Raw genomic sequence first — 17,142 nt, forward strand, 5'->3', positions numbered from 1 at the left:
GGCTGCTCTATTCTGCACAGGTACAAGCCACCTCTACACTGACCTCCCAAAAAAACCTTCAGGCTCTTGTCTTTATTTTAAAGGCCCAAGTGATTTAAATGCCACGACAGCTTAATAATTCATTCATAACTACTCTTAATAATTCCAAAATGCACTTGACCTATCCCAAAGGTTTGGTTGGACCAATTCTGAAGGATCCCTTACTCTGCAAAGCACTCCGCTACTTTAGATCATCTCTTGAAAAATGTAAAACTCACAAAATTTTGAATATGCCACAAATGAAAATTGGATCTGATTGAAGGGAGTTTTACTTTTACATGTGCAATCTGATGCCATGTTGGGATATTGCAGAGTTGTTTCCTTATTGTAAAAAACCAGCCTGTGTCTCAATATCGCATTTTGTTTAAGGAATTTACCTTTGAAGCACTCTGAGTCATTTTATATCTTTAACGAGTCTACATAAATCCACATTGTTATTGTTCCTGTCATTTACTTAGACTATTCATACTTGAAGTTACAGTCTGGATAAATAATACCTCTGATCTGACCAGGATGGAAGCAACTACAGTGTTGAAAGAAGTGCCAGCTGTAACTATTACCATAGACAATGCTCATATGGATGGCATGAAGGCGCAGTGATTCACATTGCTGCCTCACTGCATCAGGAACCCTAGTTTCATTCCAACCTCAGGCAACTATCTGTGTGGAGTTAGCACAATCTCCTGCATCTGTGTGGATTTCAGTCAGATATTCGGGTTTCCTTCCACAGTCCAAAGGGTTAAGTGGGTTGGCCCTGTTAAATTAGCCTGAAGTATCTAGGGAGAGGCAGGCTGGGTGAATTGGCCATGGTAAATGTGGGATCAGAGGGCCAGCGCAGACTTGATGGGCTGAATAGCCTTTATCTGCACAGTAGGGATTCTATAACTGTAGTTATTCAAGACCAAATCATTTCTCAAGGCTTATCTTAATAAAAAATATTAATGTTTAATGTTTATACTGCTGCTTCTCAGTCTTGCTGTATGGAAAACTTTGTCAATGGTCACTGAATGCTCAGAAAGGAACATTTGAATATCAAATGCTTTGAAGAGTATTCAAATACTGTAAATTATTAACAAAGCATTGGCAAGCGAATTTCTAAATTTTATTAATTTAAAACTGCTTTGACAGCAGTTCAGTGAACAAGTGACAAATCCATGGTTTGGAGGCAGTGCAAGTAGCTAATATTGATTAATTCAAATGAACATAGACTTTTGTCAGAAAGTAATGATTTAGATTAGATTCCCTACAGTGTGGAAACAGGCCCTTCGGCTCAACAAGTCCACACCGACCCTCCGAAGAGTAACCCACCCAGACCCATTTCCCTCTGACTAATGCACCTAACACTATGGACTATTTAGAATGGCCAATTCACCTAACCTGCACATCTTCGGACTGTGGGAGAAAACAGGAGCACCCAGAGGAAACCCACACAGACAAGGGGAGAACGTGCAAACTCCACACAGAGAGTTGCCCAGGGCTAGATTAGAACCTGCGTCCCTGGCACTGTGAGGCAACAGTGCTAACCACTGAGCCACAGTGCCACCCTTTAGAATACAATATATGGCCTGATTTGAGACATAACCTGTGGCAAGTACTTGGTTAGGAGAATTGACTATGGGCCTCATATTCTCAAAAGCTTTCAGGGTTTTCTGTTGTCATGTCTTCTCTCGGTCCGTGATAATCTAATTGAGTTTCTTACCTGTGAATCATCAACAGCTCCATTCTCCTTACGCTATCTAACTCTGAAATTGGTAGAATCTCAATGAGATGGGCCTTTTATATTTTTGGGCAAAAGTGAGTACTGCAGACGCTGGAGATTAGAGTCAAGAGTGTGGTGTTGGAAAAGCACAGCAGGTCAGGCAGCATCTAAGGAGCAGGAAAATTGATGTTTTGGACAAAAGCCCTTCATCAGGAATGAGGCTGGGAGCCTTGGGGGGTGGACGCACCACACTCTTTATATTTTTTTCCCAACCAGGAATTTCTGTGCTCTGTGGCACCACTTGAGCAAGAGGCTACATTGCTTTCCAATTGATGCCCTCTATTGCAAGTAAAAATAAAAGTACAGTTAGGTAATTAAAGAAAAAAAGAGGTGAGTCCAGTTGTCACCTATTGAACAACAGATGAGAAATAAGAATTTGTTAGGTAACATACAAAATGATTTTGAGAATTATCAGTTTATGTGACTCATCCTAGTTTTGGAAGAAATGTTCCTTTCTGAGCATTCAGTGACCATTGTCAAAGCTTTCCATACAGCAAGACTGAGAAGCAGCAGTATAAACATTAAACATTAATATTGTTTATTAAGATAAGCCTTGAACAAATTATTTGGTCTTGGATTTATCATTTATAGAATCCCTGCAGTGCAGATAAAGGCTATTCAGCCCATCAAGTCTGCAGTTGCCCTCCGATCCCACATTTAATTTTCCTTCTAAGCTGAAATCTAGCATTGGAGTTATGTGGAGTGAAACCCTCTGTTAATCCTGGTCTTGTTTCCTGGGTAAATGCAACCCTATACTCAATAAAGCATCAAATACTCCACTTCTTAGAATGAACTGGGACCTAAGCAATATGCCATATAATGTCTGTCATTGAAAAGACGTAGGTCATGAGTCTTCTGATGCCATGTCCCTGACTCTGGGATAGAAGGTCTGGGTGCAAGTCCCACTCACTGCATGGTAGTCATAACATAGCCAAACAGACTGAAATAAAAATAGAGGAGATAGTAACTCACAATATATTATAAAATAGTTGCTTCCTCCTCATCAAATCCATTGCCCATGTGGAATCAGTTGAAAGGATAACAGAACGCTTTTCCAAAGTAAAGTATTATTAACATTGGAAATCAAATTGAATCTGAAAAGTTAGAAATGCAAATCAGGTCAGACAGCAATTGTGGGGAGTTAATGCTTCAAATAACTGATCTCTCATCTATAATTGTGAAGGAATGATTTAATGTAAGAACGTAATTGTGAGTACATATGCTGTAAGAACGCATATTTTCATTTTACAGAAATGTCGATCACAAAGGAAAAGCGTCTGGGTCATCGGTGTTTGCTGCTGTTCAGATTGATGATCACGCCCAGCAATTCTTTTAGCTTCTGCTCATCAACAGCTGTCCCAACTTCTGTTTCTTTCTTCCTTAGTTAGAGAGAGACAAACACACACTCAGACACTTACAGCCAGACAAGGAGAGAGAGGGAGAGAGAGAATAAAACACAGACATGGAGAGAGCAGGAGACAGAAACACAAATTGGCACACATTTACTGACAGAGTGTGAGAGATCCACAAATAAATATCTTTGCATTACAGTGACAAAGGCTGAAAGGGAGAAGCAAAATAGTGAGAGACACATACATTTAACAGTTTAACAGTGTGTGTGAAAGAGAGAAAGAGAGGCACAGGGACACATTAACTCATTCATTTTCACATACATATTGTTGTTAGTTTCTATAGTATCTGCCTTGCAAATTTCTGCTTTCTTGGATCAGTGCAAATGGAACACGGTAAGTGTACTGATCAGAACAAATTGGTGTCTCACTACAAGCTATGTTGCTGCTTTTATTAAATCATAATTAAATAATGCAAAACTATAATTTCAAGGTACTGTCGCAGTCAATAAACAAAGTGACAAATGTCATGAAGAAAGAAGAACAGCTCCTTGAATCTTTTACAAAGGAGCAAAAAGAGCTGATTAAACTTTTTATAAAGGAACTGGAAGAGATGATTCAGTCCAATTTAGTTCCTAATTTTTCACCGGTTAGAAATAATTTTGATTTCCTTAGCTCCACATTAAATGCCAACGTGTTCACATACTCACTTAACCCTTAGATTCCCTTAACCCATTGATTGACATTCCATTTTTAAGAGAGAGACAAACCAAACATGGCTAACCAAGGAAGTTAAGGAGCACATTAAGTCCAAAGAATAAGCATATGAGGAGGTAAAAGTCAGCGATAGCCACAAAGACCTGGATAAATTCAGAATCCATCAAAGGAGGTACAAAAAGACCAAAGAGGGGAAACTAGCAATAAATGTAAAAACTGACAATTAGAACTTCTTTTAATATTTATAAAGGAAGTGAGAGGTCAAAGTGAACATTGGCCTTTTAGAAAATGAATTTCGGAAGAGTGTTATGTGCAACAAGGAAATGGCAGATATTTTGCACTAGTCTTTACAGTGGAAGATACTTCAAACATCCCATAATATTAAAGAATACAGGGGAGCAATTAATATCATAACTAGAGAAATAGTACTGGACAACTTAATGGGGCTAAAGGCAGATACGTCGTCTGGCCCTGATGGCTTTTATCCTAGGATCCTAAAAGAGGTCATTACAAAGACAGTGAATGCATTGGTTATAATTTTCTAAAAGGTGCTGGATTCTGGAGAAGCACCAGATGGGAAACTGACAACGTGATACCCCTATTCAAAAAAGGATGGAGGCAAAAGCACAGTAATTATTGTTACGACACGTAGGCGAACCTCTCTGTTAATTAAACCAAACACCCAGATCACCTCGTAATCTGTTAAAATATGAAAGATAGGGAACTCCCAAATTCCAGTAATATGCTGTTTCAATAAGACACGTAATTTCAAAACTGCACAGCTGCTGTTGTCTTCTATGCCTTTCTTCTTCCAGCTGAAGATCTCCCTGGGTCGTCTTCTTTCTTTTTACTAGGAATATGTTTCATATGAAAAGGTACTTTTGAGAGTGTTCCTAATTTCTTGGAGAGTAAGATGTTAGTTCTCCATGCATCTCTGTCTCAAAAGTAATTGCTTTCTGACCAATTTTCAAAATGCCCACATTTTATACCCTGTAACATTGGACCGTCTCATTGGTTTGATGTTGGCAAAACAATAAATTCAAACTCGATTGGGTTTTAGTATCCTGGGGCATAATTTAAACTGTTTGGTTAAATTGGAATTGTTGTCAAAACACCAACCAAAACTCAGATATCAATTTCACAGCCAAATGTTACATAATTTCAATTTTCCAGTCCACTCTGGGACTGCCATCTCGTCGTATACACAGGTGCTTGTGAGCTCTCAGTTCAGAACAGCATTCACTCTCTCTTAAAAGTACAGTTTACAACTTCAACTTCATAACACCCAAATAATCAGCCAAATACCTATTAATGGGAAAGAACTGGAATCAATTATTAAGGAAATAATAAAAGAACGTTTGGAAAATCACAATCTAATGAAGCAGAGGGGGACACAAATAATTTAGAGAGAGAGATAATGGTAGCTGAATTGCCTTCCTAAAATTAGCAAAACTGCTGACAGTACTCCAGATGTGGCTTCACCCGCACATTGTAGAATTGTAATCAGATTCCTCTAATCTTATACTTAAACCCACTTGAAATAAGTGCTAACATTCCATTAACCTTCCCGATTATTTGTTGCACCTTTACGCAAGCTTTCTGCATTTCGTGTATAAAAGCCCCCAAGTCTCTTTGTCTTACAGCTTTCTGCAGCTTCTCTGCATTTCAATGATACCTGTTCTTTTGCTGTCTTCTCCAAACATTCCCACATGATATACTATTTGCCACGGTTTTGCTCATTTACGTAACCTATCAATAGCTCTCTGTAAACTGGTTGTACCCCTCATGTAACCATCATTTCCAGCTATTTTTGTATGCACATTTGGCTGAAATACATTTACCTCCTTCCTCCAAGTCATTAATACATATTGTAAACAGTTATGGACCCAACACTGATCTCTGTGGAATCCTAAACGTCCTGGGTCACCAACCTGAAAAGGAACACCTTACCCCATTTGCTGTTTCCTAATCATGAGCTAATTCTCTATCAATGCCAATCGGTGGCACTGTGACTCAGTGGTTAGCACAGCTGCCTCACAGCACCAGGTCCAAGGTTCGATTCCAGCCTTGGGCGACTGTCTGTGTGGTCTTTGCACATTCTCCTGTGTCTGCGTGGGTGTCCTCCGGGTGCTCTGGTTTCCTCCCACATTCCAAAGGTGTGCAGGCCAGGTGAATTGGCCATGCTAAATTGCCCATAGTGCTAGGTGCATTAGTTAGTGAGAAATGGGACTGGATGGGTTACTATTCAGGGGGTCAGTGTGGACTTGTTGGGCCTATTTCCACACTGTAGGGAATCTAATCTAATACCTTCAACACTGTGGGCTCACATCTTAATGACTTAACCTTTTATGAGGTTCTTGTTGAATGCCTTCTGGAAGTTCAAACACTTGTTTCCTCTATCCACTCTGGCAGGTCCAACTTGCAGGTGGTCAATGTGATACAGTCCAGCTGACTAAAGTAGCATTCATGGTATAGAATTTTAACCTGGATGGTCATGTAAATCAGGCAACATCACATTGGTCACCTACTTTGAATGTGTAGCCATTCATCTTGGGGTAGCATTTGTGCCACACAAAAGAGAATCTGACCATCATCCCTTGACATTTAACAACATCGCCATCACTGAATTCCCCAGTGTCAACTTCCTGGGAGTTACCATTGACCAAAACATGAGTTCAGCCAGCCATATAGATACTGCGGTGACAAGAGCTTGGATTGTTGTCGTGAGTAACTCATCTCCAGATTCCCCAAAGCCTGTCTGTCAGCTACAAGATATAAGTTAGAAGTATGATGGAATACTCCCCACTTGTCTGGATGATTGCAGTTCCAGCAACAATCAAGTCATTTGACAGCAACCAGGAAAAATTAGCTGACTTGATTAGCCTCACATCCACAAACACAGTCTCTCCAGCACTGAAACTCAGTATCAGAGATGTGTACCATCTTCAAGCCAGACTGCAGAGATTCACCAAGGCTCCTTAGACAGCACCTCTCAATCCCTAACCACAATCATCCAGAAAGACAAGGGCAACAAATAGAAACATAGAAACAGGAGCAAAGGTAAGCCATTTGATTTTTCAAGCCTGCTCCACCATTCAATATGATGAGAATGCTAATTATCCCACTCAGTTCCCCATTCCTACTTTGTTCCCTTTAGTCCTAAGAACTATATCTAATTCCTTCTTGAAAATATTCAATGTTTTGGCCTCAACTGTTTTCTGTGGCAGAGCACTCCACAGGCTCACCGTTTTGTAGGTGAAGAAAGTTTTCATCATCTCAGTCCAAAATGACCTAACTTGTAACCTTAGATAGTGGCCCCTGGTTCTGGACATCCTTGTTAGAAATTTTTCATTTCTATTGAGATAACCCCCATTCTTCTAAACTCCACTGAATATAGAACTAACTGATTCAGTTTCTCTTCATACATCAGTCCTGCCGTCCTTGGAATCAATTTGGTAAACGTTTGTTGTATTCCTTCCAATCTAGAACATCCTTCCTCAGATAAGGGGACAAAAACTTCACACAATAATGCAGATGTAGTCACACCAAAGCCCTGTACAATTGTAGCAAGATATCTCTGTTCGTAGAATCATAGAATCCCTACAATGTGGAAGGAGGCCATTTGGTCCATCGAATCCACAGAGACCCACTGAAGAGTATCCCAGGCAGACTCCCTCCCTACCTAACTGTAACCTTGTATTTCCAATGGCTAATCCACTGAGTCTGCTTGTCACTGAACAATATGGACAATTTAGCATGGCCAAACCACCCATCCTGTACATCTTTGGGAGAAAACCAGATTACCTAGAAGAAACCCATGCAAAAATGGGGAGAATGTACAAATTTCACACAGACTGATGCCCAGGAGTGATATCAAACCTGGGTCCCTTTGAGACAGCAGTACTAATCATTGATCCACTGTCCCTGTACTCCTGTCTCTATGAAGGCTAACATACCATTTGCCTTCTTCACCAGCTTTTGCATTCACAAGCTTACTTTCAGTGGTCTCATTTCCCTTACAATTTAATTCTTCATTACTATAACCTTTGCACTCTCCCATGCAGGAAAGCCAACCATGATGCAACAAATTTGCCTGTTACTACTTTTCACTGAGAGGCCATTCCCCTCCCCCACCCAGTAGTATCCAAAGTGGCATTTTTTATTTTGCAGGGGACTCCTACACAGCCTACCTCGACCCCTTTCTCTGCCTGGTGTCATCCATTCTCTCCTTGCCTCTGCAGTCTTAGACCTTGAAGTGATCACCTCTATGTATGTGCCATCTACGATTGTTTTAGCCACATAGATTTTCCAGAATTTCCCAGCTACTGCTCCAGCTCCAAAATTCAGGCTTCCAGGAGCTGCAGCTGGAGACACTTCCTGTATACATTCTGGCCCCAGGCACTGGAACTGTGCCCAACTTCGCACATTAACTACTCTAGGGCCCATATTCTCTGAACCACCACACTATAGCCCTTCCAAATTAATAACCCAAAAAAACTTGCAAACTTTAAGCAATAAAAACATGGTATAAATTCTCACCCAAACCTATTCACTCAATCAGCTGCTTCCTCTTATCCCAAATTACTTTTTGATATTATTTTTCCCAGAATGTTTCAGTGTGATAATGCTGCAGGGTGCACTTCCTATTGGGCACATGGGAACACCACCACTGCAAGAGTCCTCCAAGCCATTTCTCATCCTAGCTTGGAAATAAAACATTTCTGGGTTAAAATCCCGGAACTCTCTCCCTAATGTTATAGGGTGTCAGCTTGCAGCACATGGAATACAGTGATTCAGGCAGGCAGCTCATCACTACCTTCTCAAGGATAACTTAGGAGTGGGTAATAAATGCTGGCCCAACCAGCAACACACACATCCTGCTAATGGTTAGGACAGAAGATATATTAGCCAGTGAATATTTGTATCTCAACCCAACACAGGGCAACCTCGATTATCCGAATGTCGATCATCCTAATTTCGGATTATCTGAACAAGATCTCAAGATCCTGATGCTTGGGTAAACTGTATTATTCAAACATTTCATTATTCGAACATTTGATTATCTGAACAAAATACTCCCCACCTGTGTCGTTCGGATAATCGAGGTTGCCTTGTACCACGAAAGAACATTTGTTTGTGATTTCTTGGTGAGCATATCAAACATTGATTCGAATATTCCTTTTAATTTCAAACAGAAAGCCACAATCCCAGCTCCCCTACACATTCTGGACTCCAGACTCTCATTCGATCTCAGCAAACAGTGCAAACTGGTAGCACGGCTGTGAGTCCAACATTTCAAAACATCACAGGCCCTGTGAATGTTACAGTGCAGACAGCCAGCAGCCAAAGTGGTAAGTCCCCTTGTCTAACATGCCAACATACTGTTCATCTTCTCTGGGCCAGCTTAAAGTAATTACTGTTCGCCGAGCTGGAAGTTTTTGTTGCAAACGTTTCGTCCCCTGGCTAGGCGACATCATCAGTGCTTGGGAGCCTCCTACGAAGCGCTTCTTTGATGTTTCCTCCGGTGTTTATAGTGGTCTGTCCCTGCTGCTTCCGGTTGTCAGTTTCAGCTGTCCGCTGTAGTGGTTGGTATATTGGGTCCAGGTCGATGCAAAAAGAAGAAGAGGAACACCTTTACAAGGTATTCGCCAAAAACGGATACCCGCGCAACTTCATCAACAGATGCCTAAGAGAAAGACCACGGAACGAGGACATACCACAACCAAAAGGACTAGCCACACTACCATACATCAGGAGCATCTCGGAACTGACAGCCAGACTACTGCGACCCCTAGGACTCATAACGGCACACAAACCAACAGCCACGCTCAGACAACAACTCACCAGAACGAAGGACCCGATACCCAACATGAGCAAAACTAATGTAGTGTACAAAATACCATGCAAGGACTGCACAAAACACTATATAGGACAAATAGGAAGACAGCTAACAATCCGCATACATGAACATCAACTAGCCACGAAACGACACGACCAGCTATCCTTTGTAGCCACACACGCAGACAACAAGCAACATGAATTCGACTGGGACAACACTACTATCATAGGGCAAGCCAGACAGAGAACAGCCAGGGAATTCCTAGAGGCATGGCATTCATCCACAAACTCCATCAACAAACACATTGACATGGACCCAATATACCAACCACTACAGCGGACAGCTGAAACTGACAACCGGAAGCGGCAGGGACAGACCACTATAAACACCGGAGGAAACATCAAAGAAGCGCTTCGCAGGAGGCTCCCAAGCACTGATGATGTCGCCTAGCCAGGGGACGAAACGTTTGCAACAAAAACTTCCAGCTCGGCGAACAGAACCACAACAACGAGCACCCGAGCTACAAATCTTCGCACAAACTTTAAAGTAATTACATATTGTATATGTAAGAAGGCCCCTGCGGTGAAGTGGTAGTGTCCCTATATCTGAGCCAGGAGGCCTGGCTTCTGGTTCCATTTGCTCTAGAGGAGTGTACTAACATCTCTGAACAGACTGATTAGGAAATAATTTGGATAAGTACATGAATTGGAAAGGGGTTTGGAGGGATATAGGCCAGGAGCAGGCAGGTGGGACTAGTTTAGTTTGTGATTATGTTTAGCATGGACTGGTTGGACTGAATGATCTGTTTCTGTGCTGTATGACTCTGTGACTTTATGACTCCATGACCTCTTTTGTACTGCATGATTCGGTGATTCTGAGTACTTCTTAATCTTTTCGAAGACTTACTTCAAAACAATAAGCTTTAAACTGAAGAGCTGAGATGATAAATTGGTTAAAAGATGAACTGTAAGAGCAACAAGCCCCGAGAACCCTTGATATCTAGGGATGCTCAGAGCTGGATAAAAAAAGAAAAGTGCAGCATATAGCAGGTACAAAGGGAGTGAATCAATGAGGCTCAATGGACTACAGAAAGTGGAAGGGAGGAAACCTTAAGAAAGCAATTAGGAGAGCAAAGAGCGAGCATGAGAAAACAGTGGTAAGGCTTGAATAAATGAAAAACCCAAGATATTGCACATTCATATCAAGGGAAAGCAAATAACTAAACAAAGAGTAGGCTACCATTCGATGGAGTCAATGATTGGAAGGTTGGCTTGTGCGATGGACTGGGCTGTGTTCACTACTCTGTTTAGTTTCTTATAGTCCTGGGCAGAGCAGTTCCCATGCCAAGCTGTGATGCATCCTGGTTGAATGCTTTCTATGATGCATCTTTAAAAATTGGTAAGAATCTTTACGGACATGCCGAGGAAGTAGAACGTTGTTATGTTTTCCTGACTGTCTCATCAATGTGGGTGAACCAGGACAGATTGTTGGTGATTGTCACTCCTAGGAATCTCCACCGTTGATGTAGAAAGGGGTGTGCCCTTCACCTTGCTTCCTGAAATCAATGACCAACTCTTTTGTTTTGCTGACGTTAAGGGAGAGATTGTTATTTTGGCACCGTGCTACCAAGAACTCTATCTCTTTCCTACATTCTGTCTTGTCATTGTTTGAGATCTGGCCTACTAAGGTTAGTATTGTTAGCAAACATGTAGACGGGGTTAGGACGAAATTATAGTAAAGGGCTGAGTACGCAGCCTTGCGGGATACCGGTGTTGAGGACTATCCTGGAGGAGGTGTTGTTCCCAATTGTCATTGACTGCGGTCTATGGGTCAGGAAGTCCAGGATCCAGTTGTATAGGGTGTACAGAGACCTTGGTCTCAGAGTTTGGAGATTAGTTTAGTTGAAGGTGGAGCTGTAGTCAGATGAATTGAGGGTGTTGGTTAATACATGGGGATGTGATATCATTGCTATCACAGAGATATGGTTGAGTGAAGGACAGGATTATCAGCTTAGTATTCAGGATATATAATCTTTAAGCAAGATGAGAGGAGTGCACAAAAGGTAGTGGTATCACAATAATGATCAAGGAATCAGTTACTGCAGGAATGATATCTTAGAAAGTGCCTCAAATGCGGCCATACAGGTAGAACTTAAAAACAAAATGAAGCAATCTCTTTTCTGGGGTTGAACCATAGACCCTCAAATGGTCAGGGAGAGATATCAGAGAAATGCAAAACAATAGGGTAGTAATAGTATGGGATTTCAATTGCCCCAATATTAACTGGAATAAACAAAGTGCGAAAAGCTTCAAAGTGGTGGAAGGACAAGAATAGTTAAATAAATTGGAGAGGGAACTATGATATATTTGAATGAACTAGCATTGAGAGAGGGGAGGAAAGAGTGGTTTTAGCAGGCTTGAAAGTGGGTAAATTACCAGGCCCAAATGAGATGTATCCCAGTCTGCTTTGTAAGTCAAAGGAGAAGACTGACATAAATTTTCAAATACTCTCCACCTGACGAGGGGAGTCAGGGTAGTGGACGATAGCTAATGTAGTACCATAAGTAAAACAAAGGTTTCAGGTTTAAACCAGGACATTATATTTAGTCTAATGTCTGTGATGGGTAACTATCAGAAAAAATTCAGAAGGACAGGATTAATCTCCATTTGGAGAGGAAAGGTTTAACCAAGAAAAGACAGTGTGTCTTTGTCAGGCAAGGTCATGTCTAACAACTTTGGTTTAATTTTTCAAAGAGGTGATTAGATGCATAGATGCAGGTAGTATAGTTGATGTAGTCTACTTGGATTTCTGTTAGGTTCTCGCATGCTTAGAAAGCTAAGAGCCCAAGGGATGTGGAGAAATTTAGCAAACTGGATGCAAAATGGGCTCAGCAGCAAGAACCAGAGGGACATGGTCAACAGATGCTTTTGTGACCAGTGGAACAACACAGGGTTTGCTGCTGAGTCCTTTGCAAATTGCAGTGCACTTTAATGATCAAGACATGAATGGAGGTTCGGATGATCAGTAAGTTTGTCAATAACAGGAACATTAGTGATGTGGTAAACAGAGAGGAGGAAAGCCTTAGACTATGAGACGATATTAGATGGGCTGGTCTGATGGGGTGAACAGAAATGTGTTAGGTGATACATTTTGGGAGCATGAACAAGGTAAGAGAGTACACATTTAATTGTCAAACCCTAGGAAGCACAAAGGATCAAAGGGTGTGCATGTCTATAACTCCTTGAAGGCAGCTTGACAGGTAGATAAGGGGAGTGAGGAGATATATGGGCTGGAATGATTTAGCTCTGAAGACAGGCTAGATACGCTGGGTTGTTTTCCTGGAGCAAAGAGGGCTGAGGGAGGATCTGACTGAAGTGTTCAAAGCTCGAAGAGGCTTAGACAGGGTAGATAGAGTGAAACATTTCCCCTCAATAGAGAGATGTTGTCTAATCCCGACTTAAAACAAGTTAGCCAACTTCAGCCAAAATCATAGAATCTCTACAGTGTGGAAACAGGCCATTTGGCCCAACATGTCCACACCGACCCTCCGAAGAGTATCCCACCCAGATCCATTCCCCTAATCTATTACTCAACACTTACCCCTGACCAATGCACCTAACCCACACATCCCTGAACACTATGGGCAATTTAGCACAGCCAATTCACCTAATGTGCACATCTTTGGATTGTGGGAGAAAACCGGAGCACCCGGAGGAAACCCACGCAGACACGGGGAGAATGTGCAAACTTCACAGTCACCCGAGGCTGGAATTGAACCCGGGCCCCTGGCACTGTGAGGCAGCAATTTTAACCAATGCTGCGGTTATGAATGTTATGAAGGAATTTGCCAAGGTGTCCTCAATACTGAAACAGTCAAATCACTACAAATACAAGCTGGTACCAATTTAAACAGCCTCTATTTTAAGAGGAAAAGAGTTACAATAATCTTTAATGCTAAACAATACTATCTCTCATTCTATTCAGCTCTCTTAAGCTTACAATACTTCCTGAGCCTCTTGTAGACTAATGCAGTCTCTCTCTCTCTCATCTGTTGGACTGTGAAGCTGCTTTCTCTCTTCCCCTCTGACTCTCAAGACAGTCAAATGGTCTCTGTCCTTTCCCATGCAGATCTCCTCAGAAGGCCTTCAAAAGGTGCAAGAGAACAGTTTGTAGGTGTACCCTGTTTTTACCTCCTTGGGTGGATTTCTGGAACTTTCTATAGTCCTGGCCAATCAGGGAGACTCGCTTGATAATTTGAAACATTGTGAACCACTGGGATGGTTAGTTCCTGTTTTTTGCTTTGTGTTGCATCACCTGGTGCCTTTCTGTCTGAGCCCTTCTTTGATTGGTGGATACATTATTGGGGATATATCTGCTTTATTATACTAATGTAATTCACAACTTGTGGCTGTGTTTGCACTGTGCCTGGTGTTTAGGTTTAATGACTTACTTGCCAATGTGCCCAGCATCCCTTGCTGTTTGACCAAGTTGTCCATTTATCTGTCCCCCTTTTGAATGGAAAGAAGTTTATGCAAATGAAGTTGAAATCTAATTGTAAAAGTTGGTTCTGTTTGTTGTTGGGGAACCTGACATGTTTTCATGTCAAAGCCACTTAGTACATTGGTCAAGCCTATTATCATATGTCTGATAAGTGATATAATTACATGTACGAAACAAAATGGAAAATCCTGTCATGATAATCCAAAGAGGATTGTGGTGCATGGACAACATTCAGTAATCAGAAGAAATAGAAGTGACAATAGTGATAATCCCAGAAGTTAAATTTATCTTAATCGTCTCCTTGTATGTGTACAGGAATTATTGATTGCGATTGTGCCCACCTGTTAGAATATCTGTGTTTCCAGCCTGCAATCTTAATCAGCAGTCTCGTGAGGTATATCAAGGTGAGTGCCATTAGGACCACAGCTAGATGTGAGAGGAGCCAAATTCATGGATGACAGGCTGTGGGCATACAAGGGATTGACTTGTCTTGCCCCTTGTCCCTGTAAATAAACCACACCTTGATGAGCTGCTGCAGCAGACAGCTAGAGATGTCCGTGTGGGTTTCCTCCTGGAGCAATGGTTCAAGCTGTTTGTCACTAATCCAGGATGGAACTTTCCCTTGCAAGCCTGTCTGAGCTCCTCCCTCAGCTGTCCAATCATCCATTTACCATAGATGCAGCACTGGGCATGGTTTTGCTGCTCACCATCATCCCTGATCTGGTTAATTATTTTGGCGTGACCCTGTAGTATGGTCACTAAGTGGTGGCTCGCCTGATTCTCTGCCAGTTGTCCCATGGTCCCTTGTTAATCATCTGCATTCAGTTCTTGTTGGGTTCGTTCGACTTGCTGGGTCAAAACCCAAAGTTTATCATTGCCCAAATTAGCCAATTCAAGAGTAGTACCTGTTTGACACTCCTGCCCATATGCTGTGGCTAGATCAATAAGGAGTTCTCTTTGTCTATTACCAGCAGGTCTGGGTTATCCCTCATCCCATTATTCCACAGGTCAGGTGGAAATACAGCTGTTTTAATGGGGAAGTACACCACTCCAGTCACGGTATCCCTGATACATCTATTATGGTTGGCATTTGTTTGTGGTAAAAGTTATGAAAGATGACTGTGTGTGTCTGTGGAATTCTGCTTGGTGGGGTTTCCTTGGGCATCGCTGTCCTAACTCTGACCCTTTGTCCAGGCTGTCTGCTTGGCATCTCACAACTATGCACCCATTCTCACCAATCCTCCATGGTCCCCATGCTTATATAACATAATGCAGAACTCTCATAGGATTTCCTGTACACCATGAGCTGATTTTTCCACCCGAATACCACCAACTTTGCTGGATGGGCCCAGAGAGTCCCATCTACACATATACTGCGAAGTCTGGTGGGTAGTAGTACAGGTATCACCTCGTTTTCCCTTGTACCCATGCTACATTTTTACACACTTTCATTATAATGCTTATACATAATACACAACAGATACTCTGGAAGGGTCACATCACTGCGTTGGAGTGACTGCTCCAGTGCTCTTCCTATAAAGAGAACAGGAGTGTTTTCTATAAATATTTTGACCGAATGTCTGACACCATGTTTTACATGGCATTAGAAAATTGTCAAATTGTCCAACTGTCACTTATTCCTGGCCCTCCTTTTTGGTTTTTAAAAGGACACAAAAGAAGTGATATGATATAATAAATGAACCGTATGCAGGGTGTAGAGTGGAGAGGTGGGTTGTTACCAATGTGGAAATAGATGTTTCGCAGTGTTCCTGATGAACTACCTTGTATGAAGGGGACTTGTATGAAAAGGGATTATTCTTTAATCTCCTGTATTTATTTCTGCTTCCCTCCCTTGCTCCTCTTGGCTGGAATTAGACTGTGGGTTATGTTAGAGGGTTCTTATGCAGACTGTTTGCTTTGCCTTGTGCTGGTCCTTAACTTCCCTTTCCACTAGTAGGACTAGTTTTTGTAGAGCCCAGGCTTCAGAATGGTTGGATTCTGTCAGGTTGACTCCTTCACATGCCTAGGGTCCACTCTCAGCATAATGAGAGTACATACCCAGTTTACTTTTTTTTCCTTTAAACCCCCACATTACCGCCTAACTGCAGCGGTGCTTATGTTTTCCCCAGCACCCATGTTGTATGTGTGCACAGGTGTGAGACACAGTGAGGGACACACGGTGTACGAATCTTTATTCAATTTCCACCACCAGGAAGAAAGGAAACACCCGAGTGGCCAGTGACAAGCAGTGCCCTTCACATCAAAGGGCAATGCTGTGTGATCAAACAGTGAAGAGGGAGGGCAGGGACTAAATCAAAAGAGAATTGAAGGGGGAAAATAATGCACTCCACTCCCTGCGGTGCCCACCTCTCCCTGAACAACTCCAGGGTGTTGGTGGACACCGCGTGCTCCTTCTCCAAGGACACCCGGGCCCCAAGGTAACCGCGGAAGAGGGGCAGGCAGTCGGCCCTAACGACCCCCTCCACGGCCCGCTGCCTGGACCTGTTGATGGCCAGTTGGGCCAGGCCCAGGAGCAGACCCACGAGGAGGTCTTCAGACCTGCTCTCCCTCCTGCGTACCGGGTGCCCAAAGATCAGGAGCGTGGGACTGAAGTGCAACCAAAAGCAGAGGAGGAGGTTTTTAAGAAAATCAAAAAGGGAGTGCAAACACCCACACCCAATATACACATGGTCCACAGAATAAGCAGTTGGGCTGGGAGTCCGTGAACCACTGCAATCTGCGATTGCAGGGAACCGCTGCGTGCACGGACCGGACAGACGGGATCCCACCGCACACCTGAGCGTCCTCCAATTGGTGCACTATGGTCAGGTCTGAGCACCGCCGTTTTAAGGCGTCAGATGGCAGTGGCCACGTACCGGACGTCTACTGCTGCCCTGCTCGCTATGTCCTGCGGCAGCGTCCAGCCCAGGCCCCAGGCC

At 42.6% G+C, this 17,142-nt stretch overlaps 1 protein-coding gene across 5 annotated transcripts in view; it reads left to right on the top strand.

Moving 5' to 3' along the window:
• LOC122542348 (NACHT, LRR and PYD domains-containing protein 3-like) overlaps positions 1-17,142 on the top strand; it is a 152,095-nt gene that overhangs the window by 16,360 nt on the left and 118,593 nt on the right. For 4 of the 5 annotated variants that reach the window (XR_006309782.2, XM_043680034.2, XM_043680031.2 and 1 more), the window contains exons 2-3: positions 3,050-3,543; positions 9,060-9,215. Coding sequence is in view for 3 of the 5 variants with exons in the window: in XM_043680034.2 (XP_043535969.2) it covers positions 3,534-3,543; positions 9,060-9,215 (166 nt within the window). In the remaining 2 variants the exon portion in view is untranslated. Of the gene's footprint in view, positions 1-3,049; positions 3,544-5,332; positions 6,925-9,059; positions 9,216-17,142 lie in introns of those variants that run through there. The other variant, XM_087978412.1, reaches the window with a different exon arrangement.

The sequence above is a fragment of the Chiloscyllium plagiosum genome, unplaced genomic scaffold (genome assembly GCF_037043375.1).
Source record: "Chiloscyllium plagiosum isolate Xiang-an unplaced genomic scaffold, Cpla_swu_hap1 HiC_scaffold_33, whole genome shotgun sequence".
In the NCBI taxonomy this organism is placed as follows: domain Eukaryota; kingdom Metazoa; phylum Chordata; class Chondrichthyes; order Orectolobiformes; family Hemiscylliidae; genus Chiloscyllium; species Chiloscyllium plagiosum.